General features: G+C 46.1%; 1 protein-coding gene across 1 annotated transcript; it reads right to left on the minus strand.

The window, feature by feature from the left end:
• Positions 1–24,647: 24,647 nt before the first annotated feature.
• LOC118289941 (alpha-1-antitrypsin homolog) lies at positions 24,648–27,294 on the minus strand. Its single transcript, XM_035617186.1, has 5 exons — positions 27,144–27,294; positions 26,108–26,765; positions 25,654–25,924; positions 25,307–25,454; positions 24,648–25,226 (listed from the first exon to the last, which is right to left on the minus strand). Exons 2-5 carry the CDS (start codon positions 26,754–26,756, stop codon positions 25,035–25,037), a joined length of 1,260 nt encoding a protein of 419 aa, XP_035473079.1. The 5' UTR covers positions 26,757–26,765; positions 27,144–27,294; the 3' UTR covers positions 24,648–25,034.
• Between the last annotated feature and the right edge of the window lie 229 nt (positions 27,295–27,523).

Here is a 27,523-nt window from a genome sequence, read left to right on the forward strand (position 1 = left end):
GGACACAGGAGGAGAGCAGAGCGAGAGAGAGAAGGGCGATGTGAGAGGTCGGCAGATCAGTCCGCCTTTTTTAAAGTGAAAATTGAGTTTCTTTGAAAGGGAGCTCCTCAGATAGGTGAGGACCCAGGACCTTTCCTTTTGAATCCTTGGAAAGGAGAAAGTCACTCTTCCAGTCTTCGCCTCGATCCAATGCTTTATCATGGACTGGCCGACAAAAAAGAGGAGAAACGACAGCGGCAGTCACACTGAAGCCTCCCACTGCTGATTTCCAGTGTTGCAGATCAATTCTGTGTTGCTTTCGATCCACGGTGGGTTCAGGTGACACCATTCTGGTCCGTTTCTGGAAGTAAGTCGGGGGTCGGTGAGGAAGACGGGGAGACAGATATCCCCGAAAAAAAATGTTGGAATCCAAAGCCGCCTCTGTTGAAATTGGTGGAGAAATTCTCTGCTCTTCGGCAATCTTCAAAAGACAAGAGTCGGATTGATACGGTTCTCATGGCAAATCTGGTCAATAAGAACCTGGTCATTAGCGATTGAACACAAGCTGGAGTTTCACGGGTTGGAGGTTATGTGCCGTGCTGTTTGTCGACTTTGGTTTTGTACAGATTATTAAACAAACAAGATCCTAAGATATGCTGCTAGGCACTGTTTCCATTATTGATGATCAGCTATAAGAGGAGGGGTGCCAGTCCTCTCGTCTACTGTCACTAATGTGAAAAGAGTATGACCTTCGTTTGCCAAATTGTCAGGTTTTGAGACGTCTACATCCACCCGGAAACACAATCAGGGTGTGATTTTTTTTTAAATGTGGGATGTGCAGAGAATTGATTTTCTTTTCTTTTTTTGTTCAATACAAAATAAAAAAGATGAGTTTTGTAACAGCGCTTCAATGCATGTTGATCTTCAGCAATACAGGTGCAGGCGTTTGTCATCTCCAACAATAAATTCACCGCTGTCAAATCACAGGTTTCCTGCACAGCGTGTATTGTGGTGACATTAGCTCTATCCAAGGCTACCAGCGGGCATTAATCACAGAGGCTGGTATTCAGTGGAGATGAACAGAAAATTGCAGCCACGCTCACCACTGACCTTGTTGATGAATGCAGTTGTTCTCCAGTATTATTACATTTTTTTCATTGCAGCTAAACCTTGAAGTCTTCAAATACGAGTTGTGGGAAACTGAGATGCAGTGAATGGCCGTAATCAACCTGTCATTTTTATTTTTTTGTTCCCAGACGGACAAATCCACCGTCCATAAAAAAAATTTTAAAAACCATCACAAGGGAAAAACCATGGGAGTGAAAAAGTCTGACTGACTGTTGACAGACACCAAATTCAGCCCGGGCCAGCTTCTTCTCAGCGCGTTGTGGGCCGAGCATCGCGCCGTTCTCTGTGGACACCCGGGCTGCGGGAAATAAAATATCTGGCCCAAACAAAAGCTAAATTGCAGAGAAACCAAAGGGGCCAGGTAATGTTTTTCTCTCACAAGAGGGAAAGTGTAAAGCCTGTAGCCAACAAGAAAAAATCAAAATGTCAAGGACCCCCCCCCCCCCCCTTTTAAAATCACAGCCCACAGCATACAAGTGTACAAAGCATCCAGTGGAAACAAATCCTTGTAAGCAAATCGGGGGGGATTGGCATTGATCCCCTCCCAAAGCTCAGAGATATTATCCACGCTCCGGAACATTTCTCGTCCTCTCCCTCATCGGTCCGACCCCGATTCCACTGACTGACTGCCCTGCACTCTTCACTCAGCTGTTTTGAGGCCTCTGTCGAAATTTGTATGCACATAGAGTATCAGTTACTGCCAATGCTTCTGGAGTCACACACCAACACAGACCTTTGCAATATGAATGTGATGCATCCCCGCTGCTAAGAACAACGAAAATGGACAAGCAGCTGTCCCCGAAGGAACAGAGGAAGTACACCAAGAGATTTACAATTTCATAATTGATGCTTTGAGGTTACTGTTCTCATGAGAGAGATTTGGTCGCCGTTGACATTCGAAAAACACTCGGCCCTCTGACATTTTCTTTTGTCGGTCCGTTTTGTTTGTCATTCCCTCGTTTGCCTTGCGCTTTATTGTCACTCTCTCCGCTTTGTCATTCGCCAGCTGTCGCGCATTTCAAATGGCCGACAGCAGCGTCGTGTTAAACGTTCAATCTGTCAACACGTCGCGTCGTGTCGGCTTTTACTGTACATCTAGTGGAGCTCATAAGACGACCAATGAGTGGAGCCTAAAACATGAATCCACAACGCCTACAAATGGTGCGTCACATTGTCGAGCCACATCAACGGCAAATAAATGTGTAGCCGAATTGTCTGCCACCACGTTTTGAGTACAGGCAACGTCCACATGTTCACAATCCGCGTGGTGAATGGATGGTGATGACCACAAAGTACTGAGTACAACCTGATAAAACAGTGGAACCCTCCTCTTTTTCTTGGCGTCACATCGCTGACACTGTGGGAAAAAAGCAGAGACAGGAGACACTAGTTGTGTTCGGTCTGCAGTCTGATCTCTATCTTTATTAAACGGGATTTTCACAGAATTAAGTGTTGCAGGGCCACAGCACAACAAGAGATCGCAACGTGATCGGTTGTACACTAGATTGGTATTTCCTTGGCCTCTGCCAGTGGCAGATATTACATTTTTTGTTGGAAAAGCGATAGAGGTACCTACATTGACTTTCCGAAGATGTAGTGATGATTTATTCTTGACACCAATATGTTGTTCTGTACTCCTCCTCACAGGAGGGGCCATTGAAAAGTCGCCACTTGATGTTCACTTCAGTCTGCAGCGACAACAAACCCATTACCCGACTGGAGTTTAAGGCAGAATTAAAATGAGTAAAAGAAAGATGCATAGAATGTTACGTCGATTGTCCATCATCTTTAGAGCTCCAGGAGAAACGTGACAATGCGCATGTGCAAGTGGTGAACCAATGAACGACCTCATTCTTATTGTGTGGTCTGTACTGTGTTTTCAAAGTATGGTCGCCATCTTGTTCCAACCATAGCAAACTCCAGCCTGACCAAACCTTCTAGTTTCTACATTAACTCTGTCATGACAACATGAAAAAGGTTCCTAAAGTCCTTAGGTAGATGTTGTGATAGGATTATACACACTACTGACGTGTTTGTGCAGGACGAGCAGAGTAGCGTTCAGTCTGCAGGCTGTTCCCCGTCAGAGGAGCGACTGATCGCGCGGGAACCATGACGACCGGCGCTCACAACGACGCCTACAAAAACACTGCTCGCAGCCACTGTAAACACTTTTGAGCGTGTCACATAAAACGTGATTTATTGTGCTCCACCAATCGGTACTTAATGTGTTTGACAGCCGATAAAAATGAGGCGAGGGAGATTCCCTCAGGCTTTTTCAAAGTATTGCTCTAAAAATGATTATTTAAGTTTATCAACCCGAGCAGTGGTGGCAATGGCACAGTTGGTGCCAATGCCAAAATGCCAATGCTAGAGCTGAAGCAGGTCCCGGGACTGCTATATAAGAGCTTTTGTTAAAGAAAAATATGTAGCGTTGTAGCCAAGCATTCTGAAACGATTTTTCAGATCAAAACTTATGTCAAATAATATATTTATACTAAATCATAGAAGACAAAACAGTAATATATAGACATGTACATTGGCTCATTCTCACGACAGGGGGATGGGGGGGGTCACTTTTTTTAACATCCAATTTTTCTCACAAAAACTTCTCCAAACAGTATCCCCTGACTGTCCATCTGCCAAAATCCATAGAAGCTCTGAGTTGATTTCAATGTTGATACACTCATCTGCGTCGGCCAGTGCACATTGGACGAGAAACCCTGCCAATTTTGATCTCCAAGTGAGGAAATAGAATATTCTCAGTTTACACAATCCAGTGTGAAAGTCACATAGGCTACTTTTTTTTTCTCCAGCGCTCGAAGACCGGGCCATCACTAAAGCGAACGTCACGAGAGCCAATGATAACACATGAGACGGTGAGAGTCGTCATTTAGGCTTGTAATGACTGATGCACTACGTGAACTTGCGCGTTAAGAATTCTGTTAGTAGACGTTTGTTTTTTCGAAGCTTGAGAATCATTCAGGATTGTACAATATGGTTATCTTGGTTTTCCTACTGTACGTGGTGCTCACAGTTTATTATTTCATGAATCAGATTTGTATAAAAGATAGAACAGTGAGCCGTTGTGTGTGATGGATACTTTTTTTTCTCCTGATACAGTATTTATTTGTTGAAATACACTTCAAAAAGAAATAGACGTCTGTGGACCGGACTCATTGAACAAACCTGGCAGTGCAGTGCAGAGAGCGAGACCTCGGCCTTCTAACCAATCAGATGAGGCCAAACTTGGATCAATACACGAATGTGCTTCTGGTCTTCTGCTCCTCTGACTCTCTCTCTCCCCGAAGGCCTGGAGCTCCGGATCGCTCACAGGCCAGCGGGCTCCCGATTTCGGCATTAGCTCAGACATCATGCGCGATGATGGGTGGAGGGCCGGGTGGAGTGTACCATGAGCAGCGAGAGAGAGAGAGAGAGGGGGGGGGGGAGGGAAAGGGGGGGACGGAGACGTGCTTTCCAGGACTCGCATGTAATGCAGCTTTAAAACCGACACAAAAAAACACAATTTCCACCTTGTTGTTTGAGCAATTTCCTTACCAACCCTGATAAATCATGTAAAAAAATAAAAATGAATATGAGCATTGCCCAAATCCAATTCAAAAAGCGTTGTGTCCTCCTGCCCTTGTCTCTCCCTGGAAGGTTCAGACTGGCTGCCCGCTTGGTTAAATTACACGATGTGAGAAGCCGGTGAGAGCTTGTTAAGCCTCTCTGATTGTTCTCCTCCGGAGCCCCTCGCCTATCTCTCCCCCGACGATGACTCTGCCCAGCATCACGCCGGCTCAATTATCCGTGATATATTCTCCCACCCACGTCCTTGTGCGATGACGCCGCGCGCGGAAGACGACACTCCGGTTGCACTTTTGCGCTGAAAGGTTACTTATGTATGACAAGAGCCGCTCTCATTTGGTGTTTCGTTTTTTTTTTCCTTCCCTAATTAGTCAACTGACGGTGAATTGTTTGTTGGTTGTTTCCTTCTCCTTCCTCGCGGTTGACGAAAGCTTGATTGTCACGGTATATGGATAGGCCCTATTTAGACGAGGAGAGTTCAACAGCATAAACAGGGGACAAAAAAGAAGTTGTCCTCTGGTAAAGCGTAGTGGAATCTGATGTGATTGGCATATTTGGGGATTTGAAGTGATCCGCCTTTTTTGTTATTCAGCGCCAGCACAACACCGCAATTTGCTGAACTCCAGCCTCATCCTTAATTCATGATTTACCACTTCTCCAAAAAAACAAATGGAATCTGCCCTTTCCAAAAGAATCCGCTTGTACAAAAGCCATGCATTTGTGTCCACACTAAATCTGCTTTCCTGTTTGAATTGCGATATTCCTAGAAGGGAGGAAAAAAGGAGTGAAGTAGCAAACTGCTGTTTGGTGACAAAGGGAACACAGTCATGCTGGTGGCGATCACGTACGGGAGCCCCTCCGGAGACTGTAGGTGGTTGTCTGCTCTGACACAGGGACATCACGGCCCATTCATGTCCCAGCTGCCCACACAGCAGGACCACCAGGCCGGGGCCGCTTTGTCCCGGCGCCACATGACGACGCGCGCGAGGAGGCGGGGGCCGAAGAAGATCCGCCTCGCGCGGGGGGGCGCTTTGCCTGTGAGATAAACACGAGGGGCCAAACGGGTTTGGTTATCGTCGGAAACGCTCCCACTGTGGTTCAGCGCACAGGAACAAATTGCAAAGCACACCGAACCCTGGTCACCGAACGCGGTCCGGCATCTCGCCGGGGGACACGCCGTCTGCATTTGACTTGGATAAATGTTGACTTGGCCTTAATTAATTGTTAATGAAAATCAGATGAAAACGTGTGCAAGCAAAGAGGCCGAGGCACCGTTTCTCTCTCTCTCTCACACGCACACACACACACACACACCACGTGACATTACATACTTCACGACAGACTTTACTGATTGCTTGCACGTGGTAACTTTCAGAGGTAAAGGGTTCAACTCAATGTGCTTTTTGTGCGTCTCCATCTAAACTTGATAAGCAGCGGGAATGTGAGTGTGTACGTAGGGATGCAGTCACCGTGGGGAGGGGGGTTGGAGCTCAACACCAGCCCGAGAGGAGCCGTCCCAATCCCAGCCGTCATTTGGCGAGAGGCGGATACACCTTAGACAGGTCGGCAGCCCATCGCAGGGCCAACATACGGAGACAAACAAACCTTTCGCACTCACTTTTACCCCTGCGGTCAATTTTAGAGTCTCCAATCAACCTAACACCGATCCGCATCGTCTTTGGACTGTGGCACGAGGCCGGAGAACATGCGAACTCTACACAGAAAGTGGTCGGTTGGTCCAAAAATGGATTTCGAAACCAAGAACCTGCTTCCTGTGACGCGACGCTGCAAACTACTGGACCACCGTGCCGCCCTTGATGCAACGTTATTTCAACTACATATGAAAAGCGGTATGAACAAAATGATCTTCACCCTTAGCCGGTGGTCTAGAGACAAACTGCCCGTTTTCTCAGGTTTGATGGGTGCCTTCCCGGCGGCGACTCTCCTCTCTGTTCCACAGATCTTCAGTTGGATTACGATCAGGACTCACAGCAGGCCACTTCAGAGCGGCTCGCTGTCGCCTGCCCATCTATTCTTGGCCACTTCTTCGATGTCTTTGCTCATTATCCTGCCGGAGGTGTAATGACCTGTGGCCGACTCTTGACAGTGGGCAGTGTGTGTGTGTGTGTGTGTGTGTGTGTGTGTGTGTCTTGAGAATCCTCTGATTTGATTGTGATCTTGCGCGGGTTCAAGGCACACTGTGTGCAAGATGCAACAGATCAGCCCCTTAACATGACTGCACCAAAAGCGGGGGCGGTGACGATGGGTTTCTTGGAAAGCTTCATTTTCTCCTCTGTGAACCTCTGTGAGCTGGTGTGACTTACCAGCGAAGCTATAATTCTGTCTCAAAAATACATTTTTCCCAGAAGCGCTGTGGCCCGTCGCCGTGCATTTCGGCAAACTCCAAAATCAGACTTTAATGCGTTTCTCAATAAAGTCTCGACAAAAAAACAGAGCGGGGGAGCTCACAGTCAATAAGTGCTACAAGGGGTGTTCAGGGACACGCACCTTCCAACCCCCCACAAATTGATTGATTTCCCTGATGTACAGCACATAAATTAGTGCAGTGGGCCGTGGCATGAATTGTTAAATGTTGCAATGTACACTCAACACTACGATGGGGAAACAGAGAGGAGGTTGAAATGACCGCACAACATCTGAAAATGAATGTCGACAATGTTAAATGTTAATGTTCGGGAAGAGAGAAAGTCACAGCGCGTGTGTGTGCGTGTGTGTGCGTGTGCGTGTGTGTGTGTGTGTGTGTGTGTGTGTGTGTGTGCGCGTGTGGTCAGTCAGGTGTTGTTTGTGTTGAACAGCACGGGGACATCATACTAATCCTGTTCCGGCCACAAAGGCCAGCGCCTGCTCTCCCTCTCATCTCCATCACCTTCTCTCTTTCTTTTTCTCTCGGTCCCCTCGTCTGTCTCTTCCTTTCCCGACGCTGAGCCTCCGCCCGTCTTCGCCGTCTGTCCCCGTGTCGTTTGTGTCACTGAAGAGAGTAAACACAGACTCTGTGACATTTATATGCAAATGTGAAGCGGCCCTCCGTTGTCCGTCTGGGGGGGAACGGCATTGGACCACAAGCTGGTGCTGTCGCGCTCCAGCAGACTCGGCTGCCTGTCCGTCGTGTTGACATAGTGAGAGAACCACTGATTTTGCAACAAGATAATTTACCGCACCCACAATCACACACACTCTTCTGGTGATCAGATGAATCATGATCACACTAGACGATTTTTAAGCCCAACTTTCCACTCGCCGACAAACTCCGGAGTTTGCAAAGTGACTCGCCGATGCGTCGCAGACATACGGCAGATATCCAGCAGGCTAAATATCTGGACGTGTCTGCGAGCCCCAATCGCCGACATGGCAGTGAGTGCCTCTTCCTTTTACCGTGTTTCTGAACAGATCGCTGCGCAGACGTGTTTCTGTCGGGTCGTGTTTTTAGCACTGCAACACGTCGAATGTAACTTCGACCTCGACCGACTTCATTGCCGAACCACACATTGACACGTCGAGTCATTTCTCTCCGTCCACACGACACAGAGAGCGTCCGCCGAATCTGCTCCCTGTTTCTGACCATTCGACATGAGGGTATTCGTTTCTCCTCGACGTCCGCCGTGAAAGTGACGGGATGGAGGGTCGCGCAGTGCGACTGAAAGCCCCTCGCGATTACAAGACAGCACGTCGCGTAGTGTGAGCGGCGCAGCGATCCTACCACTTTGAAAGTCGCGCGGCGCGTCCGAGCCGCGAGTTGGCCATGCGATAATTTCACCGCTCCGACATTGCTATTTTCAGGCAATTATTTCATTCAAAAAATACCCGGACGCTGGGTGATTGACGGCAGCCGTAGTCACATGGAACAGCAAACTGCTTTGAGACTGTCTTAGCCTTTATCTTGATCATGCTTACCAATTACTGTCCCTGTTTTTCTCCTCTTTTCCTTGTCCTTTGTTCAGTGTGCTGCACACAATGATAGCAAACAGCCCAATGAGCACTTTTCTCCAAAGAGACCGATCATTACCTGTGTCATACTAAAGAACTAAAGACAACTGTCTGCTTGAAGTGCTGCACTCCAATCCACTTATTTATGACCACGTCTAAGGGTTACCACCTTTTTTTTTTTTTATTCTTTTCTATCGATTTTTTATTTCATTAAGGTTTTATGAAATCTTAATAGAATAAGCTATAACTCAGCTCTTTGTTTTTTATCCTACGGTTAATCAAAGGCACTCAGGTATTCATGACAAAAGGAGCTTTTATAGTTATAATAATACCATTGTTGTAAAAAAAAAAAAAAAAATTGATTTGCGCAACTTTAGAGAAAATAAAGTTAACAGTTGCTTGCGTTAACAAAAGAGTCGGCTATGTGATCGCGGCTGTTTGTTGGCGTCGCCTCGGTTCAACCCGGCCTCTGCTCAATTGTGCAAAAATGGCATTTTGGTCGGGACATGAAAACAGAAAGATGTAGAAGAGGCGGGGGGGGGGGGGGGGGGGGGGGGGCGGGGGGAGTAATGGACGGTAATCTGAACTGTATCCGGAATGCAATTCCAGTCGGTAAACCCGGGGGTTTGGAGGAAGTTAAAAAGCGGGCAAACCAGGAGGCCATATCTCTGTTCAAAGTGTTGAAATGACACCTATTACCAGGCGTCTGGAACACATTACCTCTCCTGCTTCCGGGGAATCAACTTGTTTCAGCCGCGGATAGGTTTCCCGCCGTGTTAGCCGGCTATCGGGTCCGTCGGATTCCGAGGCGCCCGGCAACCTCCGCTTTGACCCGGAGACAATCAGGGAGCTCATCGTGAACAAAAAAAACGCGGCCCTTGTGCGTGTGGAGTGGCGCGAGGAACATTGGATCCATCCCGTGTGAGTGGATGAGAATTGCATTTATATCTACTGCGATGAAATTCGATCGCTTCGGCTCCGACTCTCGGCTGAGCCCGGGGGGAGGGGGAGGAGGGCGCGCCGCGCGGCACTTTGTTTGCTTTGATGATCGCGCTTCTCCCCGATATGAATAGGAATCCGTCTCCAAAAGTGTAATTGAAAGTGAGCACGAGGGTTTGAACCGTACCAGCGGTCCCACTCAGCCACACTAATAAGCTGCACTTCGGCTTTGATGTGGAAGTGTGTCACCTCCTGAGGAGACGAGCAAGAGGGAGGGACTCTCCTCCGTCTCTCCCTCAGTTTTTTTCCCATAGACCGATATTATCGGTGTATGTGTGAGATCTGAAGACACACACACACACACACACACACACACACACACACTGCTCTGTACATGAAATCTTAATCACCGTAGCGAGGAATTCTCGTCAGCGCCCACAAACTGGCACAAAGGAAAGTGTCAGTTCTGACTCTGGCTAAAGGAAAGGTATCCCTAGTTAATTGGTTGCAGATATGCCACGAGGGAACACGCATGCTTTTCGTGACAAATTGCCAAGCCTATACAGTGAAGAACAATGAGATGAAGGAGCGAAAGTCATCACAGGAAAAATAATTCATTCCCCTCGCAGTGTTCCTCTCATCCCGACGCCTCCGTCTGCCTGTCAGTCGGCATCCCCATCATTAACACACCTTTCAACCGCGACATACAGATGACATTTAAATATAAATCAGGTGCATTAACATTTACAAACACGAGGGCTTTATGATGGCTCAGTAATGAGGTGTTATAAATCCGCGGGGGGGGGGGGCGGCGTGGTTGGCGGTGTCGGCGGACACATAAAACGGAGAGAGAGCACTTTAACAAGGACACGGCGCGACGTCACCGGCACCCACAGAGACCCAAGCGAAGCCCCCCCTCGTCACACGATTTATGGGCCAAAGCTGAACTGACGAACAGACACACACTCACAACGGATTAATATACTGTGCGAAATGAACATATTAATGTAATTCACAAAAGGAAACTAGATGGATTGTTACATGTGGCCGAAAGTTTTTTTGAACATACCCCCAGTCGCTTAATGTTCCTACACAGTGTGTCTGAGCTGCATTAACGGTCGAGGTTCACGGCAAAGACAAAGACTGTGGCCGCCACATTGAGCGCATTGAGGATGCACGGTGTGTCTTGGTGGGTGACAGTGATGCAAACACAACCCCGTGTTTGATTACAGCGAAACCTCCGCCGAGCATATTTAAACATGGAACGAGTCAACGCTAATTTAACACACAAGACCTGATGTGTTTGCTTTTTCGATGTTCAAACAAAATTTGGAATCGTAATCATGGTGGGGGTTTTTTTTAATAGCTGAAACTAGGAGGTGGACACTTGTAAAAGGTGTTAGCCCACATTGGGGGTTTTTAACAACAGTTTCTATTGTTGTTTTCAGAGAGAGAGAGAAAAAGGAGAAGGGAAAACAGCGAGGGTTCCGTATGTTCCGTATATAAGCATGAAAACCAATTTAACGGTTACACAGATTTGGGATGCAGTCCAGACTTGCATTGATCAGATCTTATAGGCTACATCCACAATGAAATGTTCTTGCTTTAAAAATTGCAGACTGCCATCCAGACGAGCATTTTCACCTCGAAACCATGATCAATCAATGATAACAAGCCGAAAGGGTAACATTACAGGAGCATGGTGGATCAGGATGCGTCGTTACTAACAAGACCTAATAAAGAAGCTCATTTCGAAAAACTCTCCCTTTTTTTGCCCATCCAGACTAAACACGCAGCCCTGGAGTGTTAGAACTCAAACGAGGCCGGGGGCGCTTGCGAAAGACTAGAAGTTTCAGGGGTTCAAAAAACTCCGGATTAGTGCAGTCTCAAGGCATGAATGTGGTAAGAGCGATGTGTTTTAAGGACTAAACTGTATAAGTGTGGATAAACCATTTCTAAACCAAGTCAGTCGTCTTTTAATGGAAACCTGCGGTTGTGTGTGTGTGTATTAGCCGATCAAATTCTGTGGTTGGTCAGACTGTGACACTAGAGAACCAGATTTTTTTTTATAGGCAAACACTTTTGACCATGTGGGGGCAGAGTTTTAGTATAACATCCTATCAAAAGAAACTATGTGATAGCTCGCCAAAATTGCAACTCGGGTCACATCATTTGGTGCAACACTGCAAAGTCCTGCACTCCGCACACAAACAAGTCGTGGCAATGTACCATGACGTCACCCCTTGGTATCGCAAACAGCCGTATTGAAGCCTCGAGGTTAGCATGTTGACCAGGGCCATCTCGGATATTTTGGAACGGAATGTGAGAGCGGGTGGTGAGGGGGTTGAGTTCTGACTGAGATCTCGTCCACTGCGCGCCAAAATTACACCTGCAAACATACACCGATTGGACGGTACCAGCTGTCAATTGTGATGTATCCACGCTCCAATGCATACAATGGTTTATCGTTCTATTTTACTTACCATAATTTACAAAATTGACACCATGCTTTATTGAAGAAGACTTGAAACTAGAGCTGAACCATAAACTCCACAAAAAATATGTTTACCGAGACTAAATATTTGGGGGGGAGACAGAGACATTTTCTCATAGACTTCTATAGAAACTGACTTGTTTTTGCAACCAGGGAGTCGCCCTCTGCTGGTGATTCTACAGAATCGCAGGCTTCAGGCACTTCCGCATTGTCTTCAATTGTCATATATGGTCTATGCACACAAACTATTACTTCACATACTCATTACCTATCTACGGTAAAGATAGATAGATAGATAGATGGATGGATGGATGGATGGATAGATAGAAAGATAGATGGCACTGTATCCTTAAGTGGGTAATGTCAGTAAGTAATGGATAAGTGGTGTAAGAAAGGAATCGAAGAGTAGACAAACAACAGCAATGAAGTGCAGTTGGAATGATGTTTGTGCACAGAAAGCCATTAAGCAGCGGATCAATAGCGGAGGACAAGCAGCCCGAGTATTAAACTGATCATGACATCGAGCTAAAGGCGGACAGGGCCTCTCAGAAGACCTCCGTTTGCCAAACACTTAACTCATCCCTAGCAGAACCTTTTCATTAAGCACTGGACATAACAGAAGATCCACTGATTGTCTCTCGGCCTCTGCGTCGCTCCGTCTCTACCCGACTTTCTCCGCCGTTAGAGAAGCCTGCTGCATGTGGCGAGTTTTCTGACAGCAGCCAGCAATCAAAAAACAAACACTCATCTTTATTATAGTCCACTTTAAGCCGCGGGAACAAGATCCGTCTCTGTCTGTTCATCATGTCACCGCCTCGCTTCAAAGGAGCCGGGGCTCAAAAGCAGCGGATGTCACACTTTTTTTGAAAAACCCACAAGTATTGTCTCTTTTTCCGGTGGTGAACCTGTGGAGAGTGAGAGGTTCAGGCGAGGGTGATGGAAGAGGGCTTGCGAGGCGATGAAGTTTTGCCCCCGAAGCGGCGATGTCGGAGAGGATGCTGCCTTGTTTGACGATGACATTTTTCTGCATTTCTACTGAATCTTATGGCACATCTGAGCTTTTTTCCTCTTTCTGGGCTTTTGTAGGTATACACCACGGGGTCACTGCACCCATTTACATCCAGAGTGCTGAGGGGCAAATGCTGTGATGTAATGTAACTGGCGCAGAGAGATGTTTTAGCTGTAGGCACCACTAAAGGGCAGACTGTTGACCAAAGATACAAACTAACCACAGCTTATTTTCTTAAACGGGATGTATCGCCGCCGGGATTTAAGTGTAGCACAGAAATGCAGTGGAGTGGAGCTGAGGTTAGACAATGAGGCAGTAAACCATATATATATATATCACAGCATACATAAATCATTGACACAATAATGTCAAAAAAAAGTTAGCGATTCCGCATCGCATTCCACTTTTTAAAAAAAAGCGTTTTGCTGCATATTTGTTTTTGTTTTTTAAAGCAAATTAATGCTAAAGTGCTCAAAGGGATGGTTTGATGGTTTGGTTTTTCGGGGACATTTTCTTTCTCCGAGATTTAGATGATAAGATTGCTACAGCGTAATGTAAAAACGGCTGATGTTTGTTGTATGCTGGAGAATTTCTTAGCCAGCTGCTGCCTGGCAAAGAAATTGTCTTGTAGGTTGTTCCATTTTTTACCGCTCGGCAAGATAGCTGTTCCAACAAATCAGTTTTGCCCCAGGGCACATAAGAATGTTATTCCAGCCATACCTCCACTTCAATGCGATTGAGATTTGATTTGATTTGTGTTTTAGAGAGTATTGAAATTTTGCACCAAAGAAAATCATCAACAAAAAATCTCTCACCAGTAACACACTGTCTGTATGTTGAAGGATGTTATAAGCTCATTTCCCCAAAATGTTGAACCTCTCCTGTGGAAAAAATTACTTTTGAAATATTTCTATAGCACGGTTTTTGGTTGTTTTTTGTGTGAATATAAGGTAAAAAATCCCACAAATAACACATCAATGCCAGACAAATGAATAATAGGCAGCTCAGCCCAAAACCATATTGTGATGCACTGTAATACATCAGATCCGTATGTAATAAGTAATTATGATATACGTACGTCATGATCACTAAATCATGATCTGCGAATCATTATCATTATAAGCATAATGTCTATTAGATTGTGACAAATCACTTAAAACCATACTGCTGCACACTGGCTCATTAACACACACTATAACTCATAAAGTGACATCTGTCTGCACGTCGCCACCTCACCTATGTTTTACCTCCAAATCTGGTGTGTGAAATGGGACATGACTATTAATTAATCACGACTTGCTATCCGCTCGTGATGCGACCGACCACGACGCATGTTAACGCCAGGCATGAGCCGGGCCTACACACAGTGTGCCGGTGTGTACGCGTGTGCATTCATGACATGTATTAGATGCGATGGCGCAAATGCGAGCCGCACACTGCGACACATCTCGGAGCTGGTGCGGGGGGGGGGACAACAACAACCAGTCAACACATGTATCGAGAACCAGGGGAGAGCGGCGCGACTCTGTCGGGTTGATGCGATATGACAGGGGAATAATAATGAAACGCAGCTGCCGTCTCACCACTGACCTGCATCGATAGATTACAACTGCGATACAGAGGCAGTCAATCGTCCCCGCGCAGCGGGTCTCAATGTTGAAACGCGCTCCGTCTAATCCCATTTGTCAACAGCGAAGACGCACTTTTAGATTTGAGGGTCATGGCCGTCGAGACGACACGTTTCAAGCATCAAGGCGGCAGCCGCTCGGGAACGGCTTCGCACACAGTGATGGTGTGTGTGCGCGCGCCGGGGCACAGGCGCACGTTGTAGGTCAGCGCACTTAGTGAGTGGCGTGCTTTGGACTGTCAGCATGAGTTACTGTAATAAGAAATCACAGCCAAATGCCCTGTGCACACAAACATTTTTCTACTTTGTTGTGACTTTATCCCTTCTCTGCCACGGAGGCCTCAGCATGAAAAGTGCTGTCACTGTCGCGTCTCTGCGTTCCGTGGCGAAGGCATAAATAATAAACATTATCAGCTTCCTTATTGTTTCGCCTTTGAAGCCGGAGCAGCCTCCTTCTGTCAGCCGAGCTCCTGCCTCATTTTCGCTGTCAGCTTTGATGCACATTTAACGAGGTTACAGCCAGACATTCAGTATGTTATGTCTATACGCCAAATTTTGCGCCGAACCTTGGTGGATTTTATCACTGACGCTTGTGTGCATTGGGAAATCACTGGGTACTGTCCCCTGGGCTGATTTACAATGTCAAAACCCCATGTGAAAAAACACGCTCAAGGAGAAATACACCCTAAAACAGAATTTAAAACTTCCCCCAGCTTAGATCTTTGGATATTCAGTCGAGATTTGTGCACATAAACAACTGTTGATGCAAAAAATAAATAAAATTCGTAAATAATAGGCTAATGTGTGATAGAAGCCCCCAAAAATGTTCCTCCGCAGAGACAGATTAAAGCTCTAGCTTTTTGTTGTTTTTGCCTGTTTACACTGTCCAAGTTGAGAGGGGTGGCATTCTCTTTTAGGGTACATTCCCCCTTTAATGCGCTTTCCCTGGCCGAGACTCCCACACAGATGATGACAGATGATAGGAGAGAGAGAGCGAGAGCCTCTCCATGACCTTCCGAGCATTCAGCTCATTTGACTTTGATGTGTAAAGCAGACCAACGAATGGAGGAGCCGGCTGCGCTTTAATTCTGGTCTAAATTACAAACTGAAACGAGTAGAGCATTGCATTAACAATGGCAAGGTGCAAAGTCGCACCGCCCCCCACCCCCGCCCGACTTCTGTGACACAACAGTGCCACCTACTGGTGTGAGAGCGTGTGGCAACGTGGGTGGATATTCCTACAGTGTTAATGGTTTCTTATGATTTTTCAAAAAAAAAACACTTTGAACTACTTCTCCTCTTTCTGCTCCACTGAAAAAATTGTCATGATTTATGAATGTCAAAGTAATTTCTGATCTCCCCCTACATCAGTGAATGGTTAATTCTCAGTGCTCAAATGGTTTTTCCACTTTTCTGCATCACGCTCACGTCAGCTGCATACTCGACGACAACCGTAAAAAAAATTTGATTGCACCTGAACACCTTGAACCGACGGTGTGCAAAGAGACTTTGCATTTTCTCGTGTCAAGCATATGCACATATTGTAATTAGCATTCTGCACGGCTAAGATCAAACAAACACAAGTAACAATCAGAAAAACACAGATTTTTTTAATAAAATTGAACCCTACTTGTGATGTTATTTATGGTGTGTAATTTTTTTCTGCAATTCAATGTATTTAAATTCAGTAATTCAATCTTCAGGAAGTGCTCTTTATTATTAGAGGTGAAAGTCCAAAATTCCTGCGCTGGATTACACATGAGGGATTCATAGACTGCCTCTACCTCCTGAGCCACAATGCTTTCACACTTGCGTTCTTTCAATGTTCCCGATCTATTGCTTTGGATTTGTTCTTGCACCTCCCATTTTGTTGGTTACCGTGATTCGCGTCCGCATATCCAAACTGAATCGGCCTTGTTGTGCGGACAAACTCCTTCAGACGCTGCCGTGACATCCTGCGTCGCCATCCACAAGGGGAGGGAGGAGAAAATGAAAAAAACCTTCACATGTACACGGCCTTAGTATTCACAAGCTCATCTATAAATGTGAGCCCCGGGGAGGAATGAAGGAAAGAAAATTGGCTGAGCAGCCAGTGACAGCAGCCGCACGTAACTTTTTGCCAGCGCCGTTGCTAGGCTGCCCAAATTGGACTGTTGTTTCTTCATCCATCACCGTTACAGCAACAAGGGGAAATGCATGCAAAACATGATGGTAGTCGGCAGGATACAGCGTGTCCTCCCCCTCCCGTTCACCGGCCCCCCGATCGTCAGTAGAACGCGATTGAATCACCACAAATCAACCGTCGTCGCTGGGTCTCGTCATGTAGTGCTTTGGAAGTGTAAAGGGCCGTGCTGTGGCTGCCATCGGGGGGAAATTGTCTCGTCTTATCAGCCCTCGTGACTGTTGTAACTCCTTGTGTCTCATCATCGTCACTCTTGATCTGATTTCCCATCTGGACTTAATTATTTGAACTCCGCAGAGCTCGCTTGATCAGTCGAGTTCATTTGTGCTGCGGACACGGCTGCGCCGGAATATCTGTTTTTTATTCTTGATCCACCTCCACAAAAATGACCACATCGCGGGGTCAGTCCAAAGACTCATATTGACATTTTAAAGTCGGTGGTTTCTAATGCTTAGAAATCCAAACATCGAAATGACCTGAAAGCTCATTTGTTTTGTCTTTTAGTTTTTTTTAACACCAACATCACTGATCTGATCTTTCGACCCATGGGGGCAGCAGAAGCCGGGTACGACGTTGCCTGACATCCCATGGCCCTTTTTAGTTTGGTAGAGCAAAAGCGTTTGCAAACTGTTGCCAAGTACATTCTCCATTTAGTGCTGGTCCTGAGCTCCACTAACCCCTGAGGGAAATATCTGGATCTCTAGAGCGCTGGCTAGTCGCTGAATTCGTCTGTCTGTGAGTTCGGCGAGCTAGTGAACCAACGCGGTAGAGTTGCAGGCCATACAACTCTGGATGGCACTGGAGAAAGCTCAAATGTTTCAGTGATGCCGGTTGGTTGATACTTGTCTGTGGGTTTGTCACTTCAAGCAAGATCATTGTAGCCGGTTTAAGTGAATTTACAGGGACTGGTGGTTCGGCTGAGATTTGTTTTGAGGCCCCCACAATGTCCGCACCGTGCGAGATGAGTGTCCCTATAACTTAGACCGGGCGACACAAACGCAGCGGGGTAAATCTTGACAATTCAGACAAGCCGTTGGTGTGATCGCACCATGTGACGGCTGAGATGTGAACAAACAGGGTGCGTGCGTTGGAAGACTGGAATATGCAACGTGCGGTGACAGTGAAACCAGCAGAGAACAGGCCGTGATCTCACCGGCGCATTCTTTGTTGCATCTTCGCCCTGCCCCTGTCCGTCAGTCGGTGGTCACTGTTGTGAGATGCTGCCCCCCCCCCCCCTCACATCCGATGGAATGAGCCACGGGCGAGCGTCAGACTGAAGTCACCGGGCGTTAGGACCCCCTTCGCACGCCCTCAACCTGGCGCTGCATGCATTATAGATGCCCACGTCACAATGTGTCACATGGTGTCTTGTTTTGCATGCGCACCACGCATTTGATCTTCCTCAAGAAGGAATAATAACGGACGGCGAGTGATCTGAGAGATTCTCACTTGTAGACGGCGGAGAGCCACGGAGCTCGACGCTAATGAACACGTCTCTGTGCGGAGGCTCGGTAATAATGTTGAGTTTGTGATTTTTTTCCAGAGCGGAGGGTTGGAGTGGGGAGGGGGATAGCGCAGAACAGTCTTTACTCTGCATATATCACTGAACTGCAAGAGAGTCTTTGTTTGCAATTAAAAAAATGTTGCTGATAAGTTGCTTCGCAGTATTTAGCACAAATTTGCAAGGATCCATATTAAACCGGCAGCTCTGATGACTCTGACCATCTAAACACACACGCGCCATTTGTTGACTCCGTAGCAATTTCATCAACCGGTTTACATTTTTAGCGTACCGGGAGGAAAAAGCATGAAGGGACGCCTCCCAGCATGCACCAGGGCTCATACGATGTGCTCTGCCGGGTTTCCACTGTTCCCACATTGCCTGTTTTAATGCAACTAGCCATTACGTGTAAATCGGGGGTTTTGCAGGGAGTGATGTTGTGTGCACAATCGGAGCAGATACAGTAATTTGCTTCGGTGCTCTCTCCAATTAGACTGCACAGATGCATCCGCTGCCGTGCCGATGGTTGCTACCAGTAACATTACGTATTAAATCTGTTTCTTGTGTATTGTTTCTCCCCCCGGTAGCTCCCGCTGATGCAGTTGCCAGCCTTCTTGGGAACTATTAGTACACACAAATGTACATGGAAGCAGATATTAACTATTAGAAACTAGGAATATTGAATGTAACACAAATAAGACAATCAATAACACAGTGAGTTTGAAACAAAATTGGACAGGTTCATAACCCAGAATGAGATAAATGATCTCAATTTTTTACAAATATTCCACTTGCAGTATGTGTATTTAGGCCCCGGTCTGAGAAAGCTTTGGACAAAGATAATTTTGGATCTTTAAAACTTGTAATTGTATTAGTATTTTCTGAAAGAAAAAAAGGAATCGCATGGGCAACAATTTACTGGAAAAGGAAAAATGGTCTCTAAATGGCATATTCACAGGCTTACATTTTATAGGCCCATGCTACATATGTAGTTCATTGCTTCCAGTATTTTTGCTTATTGAAGTCAAATTCCCATTCAGTTTATTCAATTGACATTCGAAGGTCCAGTTGTCCTTGGACACGGCGTTTTTTGGCTGCAGCCATTTTCTGCGTGTTGGTTTTCTCCGCTAACAGCCAAGTCTATTTTAGAGTGGTATTCATCCTGAGCCAAGAGTTTGACTGTTAGTTTCCCCCCGCTGTAACGCGACAGGCAATCAACTTCGATTCATAAAATGCTCAAAGATCAAGCCCAGAAAATATGAAAGATACGTCTGCCATTTTTTAAACACACTGCTTCCGGGATTCTGCCTGACCCTGTGCCCTGTGTTTTGTCACAAAATGTTATTTTCCCCGGTAGAACTCTCTCTTCAGTCTCGCCTCTCAGTCTGGCTTCGCTCAGATATCTCAAGGCCTGAGTATTTCTCCCCTTTCCGTTTTGACATAGACAGTGCAGCAGTTCTGGAACTTTGTTTTAATGTTTTGTGAGTTTTCCGACATTAGATGGTTCGTACCTTGAATCTTTGGGCATCGTTGAGTATTGACCAGTCGCGCCGCACTTTCTGTGTTTTTTGTCTCTGACCTGGAGATATCCGAAGAAGTATTTCTGTTCAAAGTTGTATGAACTCTTTTTGAAGGTATTTTTTTCCACACTAGTATAAGCTATATTTGCACTGGGCCTAGGGGCTTAAAACTCTGCCCATTTCAGTACCTGCATGTCTACCGTACCCTATACGGACGACCACGGGCCAGTTGTCCGCTTTAACCCATGATAATAATCCGGGTGCAATTAATTACCATATAAACATTGTACCGATGAATCCGAATGTATTTATTCCAAATCCAAATGTTTCCCTTTGCCTGAACAATCTGGATCGCAGCGGTTTGCAGCAGACGACTGTCCAAATAAACAACAGGCTACTTTAAGAGCCATGGTTCTGACGAGCAGCCAGGATCGTTTGGAATACACTTTTTGTTTTTTGTCAAAGCTCGAGCGATACAGACGGCGCCGAGCGAGTCGGGCGGCCCTGCTCTGAATTAAATGCGACCTTCCCTCTTTTTAGCTGCAGATCAAAAACAGAGCAGTGTTCAAGGTGGCTTAGGGCCGGTCATGATATAACCGCGTAGGAAGTAGCAGAGGTAGGGAGAACTCTGTGTGTGTGTGTGTGTGTGTGTGTGTGTTGATGCTCACCGCCTCCACCCATTGTTTTGACAGTGTTATCAGCTGAGACCAGGAGAAACGGCGATTCAAAGGGGTCGACGGCTCGGTTACTCTCTCGCTCCGTTTGGGACACCCTGCTGTGGTTCGATTGCAGAATTCAGACTAGCCTGGCTCTCGGACCATGTTCAAGTAAATTCGGCATGTGTGCGTACATATATATATATATATGTACCCAACCCCGCTCCTTTCCTAGCTCCTTGTGTAAAGCCTGCAGTTATGTAATCAGGGCTGTAGGCAGTGTAGTATCATATGCAAAAAGAATACCGATGTGCTGATATGAAATGTTGGTCTCTCTCTCTCTGTCTCCCTCGCCAGTGGAGTTTGGGTGTATTCTGCATCCATGCCAGCTGCGCACATTGAGTTAAAGGTCCCTGACCAAGATGGAAAACAAGATGTCGCAACTTTGACCTGTGACTTTTTGCTGCGGCAGCAGGCTGTTGGTGCAGCAACTGGAAAAGACCAAGTCCCAGCATGTTACCCTACTAGTCGAGCACAAAAAAAATTGTCCCGTGACGTCTCGCGAGCACGAGCTGGTAAACAAATTCAGGGCGGCGGGAGAAAACAGCTTGCCTTGACACGGACACAGCTTCCTATCTGTTCTGTGTAACGGGAGACAGCACTAGAAGTACACTTGCTGCAAAGTACTTCCTCAACACAATCCAGACTGTAGCCGGCCAACCGGGAATTCACCGTGAAAACCGATTCGTTGACGACTCCCCCCATGACAAAACGCCGCACGAAAGAAACACTGACCCTTGGTTGAAAATGTATATGTTTGATAAATATCTAACAACTGTGAAAATGCATTAAGGGATTCCACAAGAAGTGCGCTATCTGTTCCCTACTTCTCGATAAAGAAATGGATAAAAAAAATGTGTTGCTCGGGACATACAGGATTTACAATATGCAATCCCTAAAAGGCCCTTTAGTTCTGCTTTCATTATTCATGCGTGATAAGATATAGATGTTGATGCACCTCATGGCCCCCTCAAACTGTCTGCTTGTAATTCACTGTGAAAATAGAGTCCAGTGGAGAAAACTGAGAGGCTTGAGGGGAGTGAGAGCGGGTCCTTGTGTTTCATATTGAGGTCACAGCGAGGCAGAAGGCAACATGACTTCAGAGGCAATTTGCGTTGGGGCGGGGGGGGGGGGGGGGGGGGGGGGGAAGAAAAATATGTGTGAGGGTATTCGAGGACCGGTGTTCTGCCGTAGACTGAGCTGCGGCTCATTTTGCCTGGTCAAACATCACGGAGCGTCCGCTCCTCTTGACCGCTCACATGTGACGGACCGTACCAGCTGTCGGACAGTCACTGTAAATCACGTATACTTTACATTGCAGTTAAACTGCTGTAATCGCCGGTGCTTTTGTTTTATGCCCCTACATTTTTTTCCAATCAAGGTCGCAGCGTGGTATGTCAATGTGACAGCTCACTGTTACGAGGTAATGCGAGGCTTACTTTTCAAATCATTGTGCACTGTATGTAACTGCATTGCTGCACCAGGATAATGTCATTTGGTGTTGACTGTGATAGATTGCACAACACAAGAAGGAAGTCTCAAGAGTCCGCTCACTGATTTTCATGCCGCGCTGAAGGAACAGACAGCAATATCTGAGTACACTGGTATGAAAACAACACCCGAGAATGTAAAGCTGAAGAGCATGTATTCTTAAAAAACAGCAACAACAGTAGATGAACTCAATCCTCGGCAATGCCCGTTTCCCTGCAGCAGACTGGACACGGTGGAAGCGTTTCGGCCTTTTTTAAAAGCGCACTCGGCTCTCGGATTCAGACGCTTCTTTACAGAAGACAGGGTGGGCATCGACCGGGGGGGGGGACAAAGTACATAGACTCCAATTGTGTAAACACCTCTACCGCAACTCCTCTGTTGACAGGTCAAAGGACGAGGAGTGGCGTAAGGCTGATGGCCATCGGCTTACACGTCACCTCTCTCTCTCTCTGTCTCTCTCTGTGTGTCGTATCATCGGCATTTAGAACTCAACCTTTTAAACTGCCGAGGTTTGGCTGCTGGATGACACAGAGGAGTGTTTTAATCAAGCTGAGCCACAGTTTCTAAAGACAAATTGAGTTGCAATGAGAGCATAAATGGATCGAGGCAATTTTTATATGACCAAATATAGGCATGGCATCAATAGGATGACCCCGATAGGGAAAATAATAATCCACCAAAGACAGTGTGCGAAGTGAAATGCAGCAATGGAATATGTTTCCTTGTTGCACGAGTAGTAAAATGGAATTCAACACATTCTGTTTTACATTTTCAAAATAACCCTTTAAAATCCTTTTAAAATAAACACTTTTGTCCAGAAAACTAAAAATCTCCTGCGAAGACAGACGCACATGAATGAGTACAACAATAAGTTCTGCAACATCAGTACGATGAGTAACAAGTCATTGATTTTGACCATGATAGGGTCCTCGCGATGACAGCTGTGATCACGAGTCTCATTTTTCTTGCGTGGGCCTTTCGCCCGGCTGACGCGGGGTTATTGATCTTGCCAACGGAGAGGATGTTCCCGGTGGAGCTCTCCAGGATGAAAACCGAGAAGGGCCTGTCAATTCTGACGGATGGTGGCAGAGAGAAACATATTGCCGCGGAGATGGTGGTGGTGGTGGTGGTGGCTGCTGCCTCGGTGACACTCTCCGCCTGTGGCGGGGAGGGAGGAGGAGGCCTTGAAAAAAAAACGCTGCAGGAAAAGTGAAGAAGGTCGGAGGTTCATTTCAGCATCTTCTGGAGGAGGGGTGTGTTAACACGTCTCTGTTCTGTAGCTCTTCCTGAACTACAAATGCCAATGCAATGGAAAAGGCTTGCAATCGTTGATCTCAGCTGGAGTCTCAGTCTCGGGTTTCTTAACGTCAATGGTGATGACTTCAAGTACTTTGAGTGCTTTGACCTCACTCCCGAGAGGACCGAAGCCACGAGCTTCAGTGCACCGCCACGCCCGAGGGCGTGGAAGAGATGCGTGTTTGCCTCTTTGACATGCAAGGTGCTGTAGCCCAACTTGTAGACAACATGGGCATGGCGGTGGAACACGATTGGAAACAAAACAAAGGAAATGAAATAAAAATAAATTAGAAGAGCAACCCTAGAATATTTTATTTTTAAACCGATAGCAGGTAGAGGCTCAGTACTTTTAAACAGTACACACTAACATCGCCATCTTTTCTCTAATCAGCATCGTACTTCCACTCTATCATACATTTTGTCCTCACACGGGCAAAGCTTCATTTCTGAATGCAATTAATTCCAAGTGTCTCGTGCAATTTACATCTCAGTTCTCAAAACATACGCAAAACATTGCAGTTCAGAGCCATCAGTCATAGCAGTGGTGTCCCCTTTTGATGGAGTTTGGCAGAAACTCCACCTAACCTCGTGATCAATGGTGCATCAAAAATGAATTAGTAGACTGTGCTGTTCGAAAAGGGATGTGTTTATGAAACACAATGCATTCTGGTGCTTTTGTTGGATCCCACGTACATCTTATGTTTCAAAATTCTTTAGTTATACCAGACTTAATCCAGTCTGCCCCCTGTGTCTTATGTATTATACTGTATGTTAAATGTGTTTTGTATTTTTAAAATAGTTGCATCAATGTTATTTCTATGAAAAACCGTGGTTCTCTGAGTGGAGAGACTAGTTTCATTTATCAAAAAATCTATCATGCAAGTACAATGTGCAGTAAAACACTTTATAACACATTGAAAATTTAAAAATAAGCAAAATGGAACAATTTAAATGGGTCTACAATAAGCAGGTCAGTATACTATAGATATATTTAAAAAAGGAGAACATTAGGAGTGCATCAAAAAAAATTCCACTTGAGGCAATATTTCAAAAGACGCCTAACTCCAAAATTAATTCCACTCTGGGGAAAAACAACAACTTATTTTCTGTTAAATAACTAGCATTGAGTGCTCTGCCGTTCATCATATAGCCTGAGATAATTAAATCCAGGACTTCAAGTTCTGAATTTAAAAGTAAGAGAATGAAATATAATGTAACAAATAAAACATGCCAGGTGTTAATAACAAGCCTTTATTTCACCTCAACATTGAACCATGTTGAAACAACAACAGCACAATTGGCCTTGAATGATAAGGCTGTTAATGTTTTCTATTAACTGTGTCATATACACCAGGCAGCTGGATACAGTATATAAAGATGTATTTAGACATTTTTCACTTTGCCTCGTTCCGATGAGAGTTGGCGTTTCTTGATGACAGGTTTGTAATTCATCAAACTATCCACTTTTAAGTATCTCCGCAGGTCCCCTGATATCCCTGTGACATCTCTGTAGGGCTTTCAAATGCGGAGGTAAAAAAAATGAGCCAATGCTCAGAAGCTGCTGGGAACTTACTGCAGTGGGAAAATCTCAACAAATACAACGTTCGTTTCCCAGAGCATCTTTACATGGCTGCGGGGTTGTTGATCTTGCCCATGAAGAGGATGCTCTTTGTGGAATGCTCCAGGATGAAGACCAAGAAGGGCCTGTTGAGTACCATGATTTCAGGCATACTCATGGGCATGACTTCGAGGGTGGTGGTGGCTGCCGCCTCCGTTCCCGTTTCGTCCACGGTGAGCACAGCCTGGTGGGACACCTGTGGAGGAACCGGGAGGAGGAAGTCAGTGTCCGGTTCTGTCCATAACAAACATGTGAGGGCATGTTGGCAGATCCTACCTTTGAGACCTTGAGCTTGACCTCTTCAGACATGCCAGAGAAATCAGCGTTGTTTGTGAAAGCGTCTGCCACTCCTAATTCCTTCAGAGTGTCATCCAGGGAGGCATCGGCGGAGATGGAAAACTTGGGCATGAACAGATCCACAGAGCTGAGAGAGACATAACATCAAATCAAATAGATTTGATCCATTTATCTGGGTTATTTTCTTACAATCACTGGTTTTGCTGTTCCTCTGCATGAGGCCTTCGCTGTAATTGTACAGGTAACCACACTGTAAATGTACCTACAACCCACTTCACTACCACAAGGGAAAGGATTCAAAACATGTTAAAAATTGTATCTCTTACTTCCTGAAGAGCATGTCGTGCCAGCTCCTGACGTAGTCCTTGTTGATGTAGCCCTCCACCTCGTTCATTTTGCCTTCATCGGGCAGGACGATCATCATGGAGGTGTTGCCCTTGTAGGGCAGCATGATGACGGTGGTGTGGTTGTCCCTGTCCTGATAGAAGTCAAAGCGCCCCATCCTTTTCATCATGTCCACCTGCACTTTGGTGGTCTCGTCTACGTTGAAGTCTGCCTTGTGTGTCAGGCTAGCATCGAAGGGTTTCTCCCACTGCCCTGCACGAAACAGCGGAAGAGGAAAGATTAAAGCAATGTAGATACTTTGCGTGAAACTCAAAGTATAGTGGTAACATGTATGTGGCGGGTTCTGTAGGAATTTGTGCATCTGATCTTGTACAGATGCAGGCGTCTCTGTGTGTTCATCAAAACAGTAGTGCGGCCTTAAAGAACATGTCCTACCTCTGAAGAAGACATAGTTGATCAGCACCATGGCCATTTCATTGTTCAGGTCCTTGACCATATCTTTTATCTTGTCCTGTGTTTTGCTGGCAATGAATCTGTTGATCTCAGCTGCAGCCTCGACGGGTTTCGTGAAGTCGACGTTGAAGCTCTCGCCGCCATAGTAGTACTTGACATCCGTCAGGAACTTCTCCAGAGGACTGAAGCCGGAGCGCACCGCAACAGCGCTGCCGACGTCCAACTGCTGATCCTGCTGGCTCTGGCCCAGCATGTCGAAGAGGTGATGATATGCCTCGTTGATTTTTGCCTGGTCGTGGGCGCTGTAGCCCAAGCTGGAGAACAGCTGCTTGAGCGTTTCGCCGCGGGCCCCAGTGGAGAGCATGGACAGAGCGGTGGAGATGCCCAGTGGTGAGTAGAAGATGTTCTTTCCCGCCGCAGCCCTGGCATTCAGGCTTTTGTAGAGGGCAAAGCCAAAGTCGGCATTGGGAGCCGACAGCTTGCTGCAGGTCAGCTCGCCCGCAGGGCTGTGGCCGGGGTGATGGTGGTGATGGTGATGGTGATGGTGTTGGTGTTGGTGTTGGTGAAGGTCTGCCCAGGTAACAGCCAGCAGCAGTGCTGCGATAGCACAACTTGCAAAGATACCACGCATCGTGACAGCCTGTCCAATGAGTATTAAAGGAAGTGAGTTAGGTTTGACCACAGTAGGTATTCCTAGTATTGATTAAATAGAATGAAATCATAGTATTTTGGGTTCGTTTTGAAGTAAGCATTGAATATTTGATAATATGCAACCCTATTCATCATGATATTGAATGACACCTTGACAGGATAAAGCTTTTATACTAAACAGAGCAGAGCAATGATGAGATTTTCCTCTAAACAACTTAAAAATTCTTAAATAATTTATCTTCATGTCTCCAACATTTCACTTCTATATCTCAGTTTTGCCGATAAATGCAATTCTAAGTTGTCTGAAGAATGAAATCATCTAAAAGAAACTGGAGCATATTCCGACATTAAAAGGCGCTGTGCTTACCTTTAATGTCCTCTTTGCTGCAGACTGTTTGCCGGAAACGTCCCCATTATATACAGGACCTCTGTGAGTCAGCAGACAGTTTGGTCAAACATTAACCGAGACCAGTGCCTCATTTCTGGTCTTTACCCAGAGATATTAGGTTGGACTATCTTCACTGATGCAACAGAAACTCACTCAACACAGCGTGGATAAAGAACCGCTGGTGAGATAACGGGCTGCTCTAAAAATGTGTATAAATCAGTTTTGAAATGTGTTGCGTCACATGCCTTCACGCTTACAGTTGCCATCACATGCTCAGTGAAATTAACTGACGCACCGGAAATCACTGGCCTGTCAGTGTTCAGGGAGACATAAATGTACGCTATTTCAGTACGTGCAGT

This window comes from Scophthalmus maximus, chromosome 18, assembly GCF_022379125.1.
Source record: "Scophthalmus maximus strain ysfricsl-2021 chromosome 18, ASM2237912v1, whole genome shotgun sequence".
NCBI classification, from domain to species: Eukaryota; Metazoa; Chordata; class Actinopteri; order Pleuronectiformes; family Scophthalmidae; genus Scophthalmus; species Scophthalmus maximus.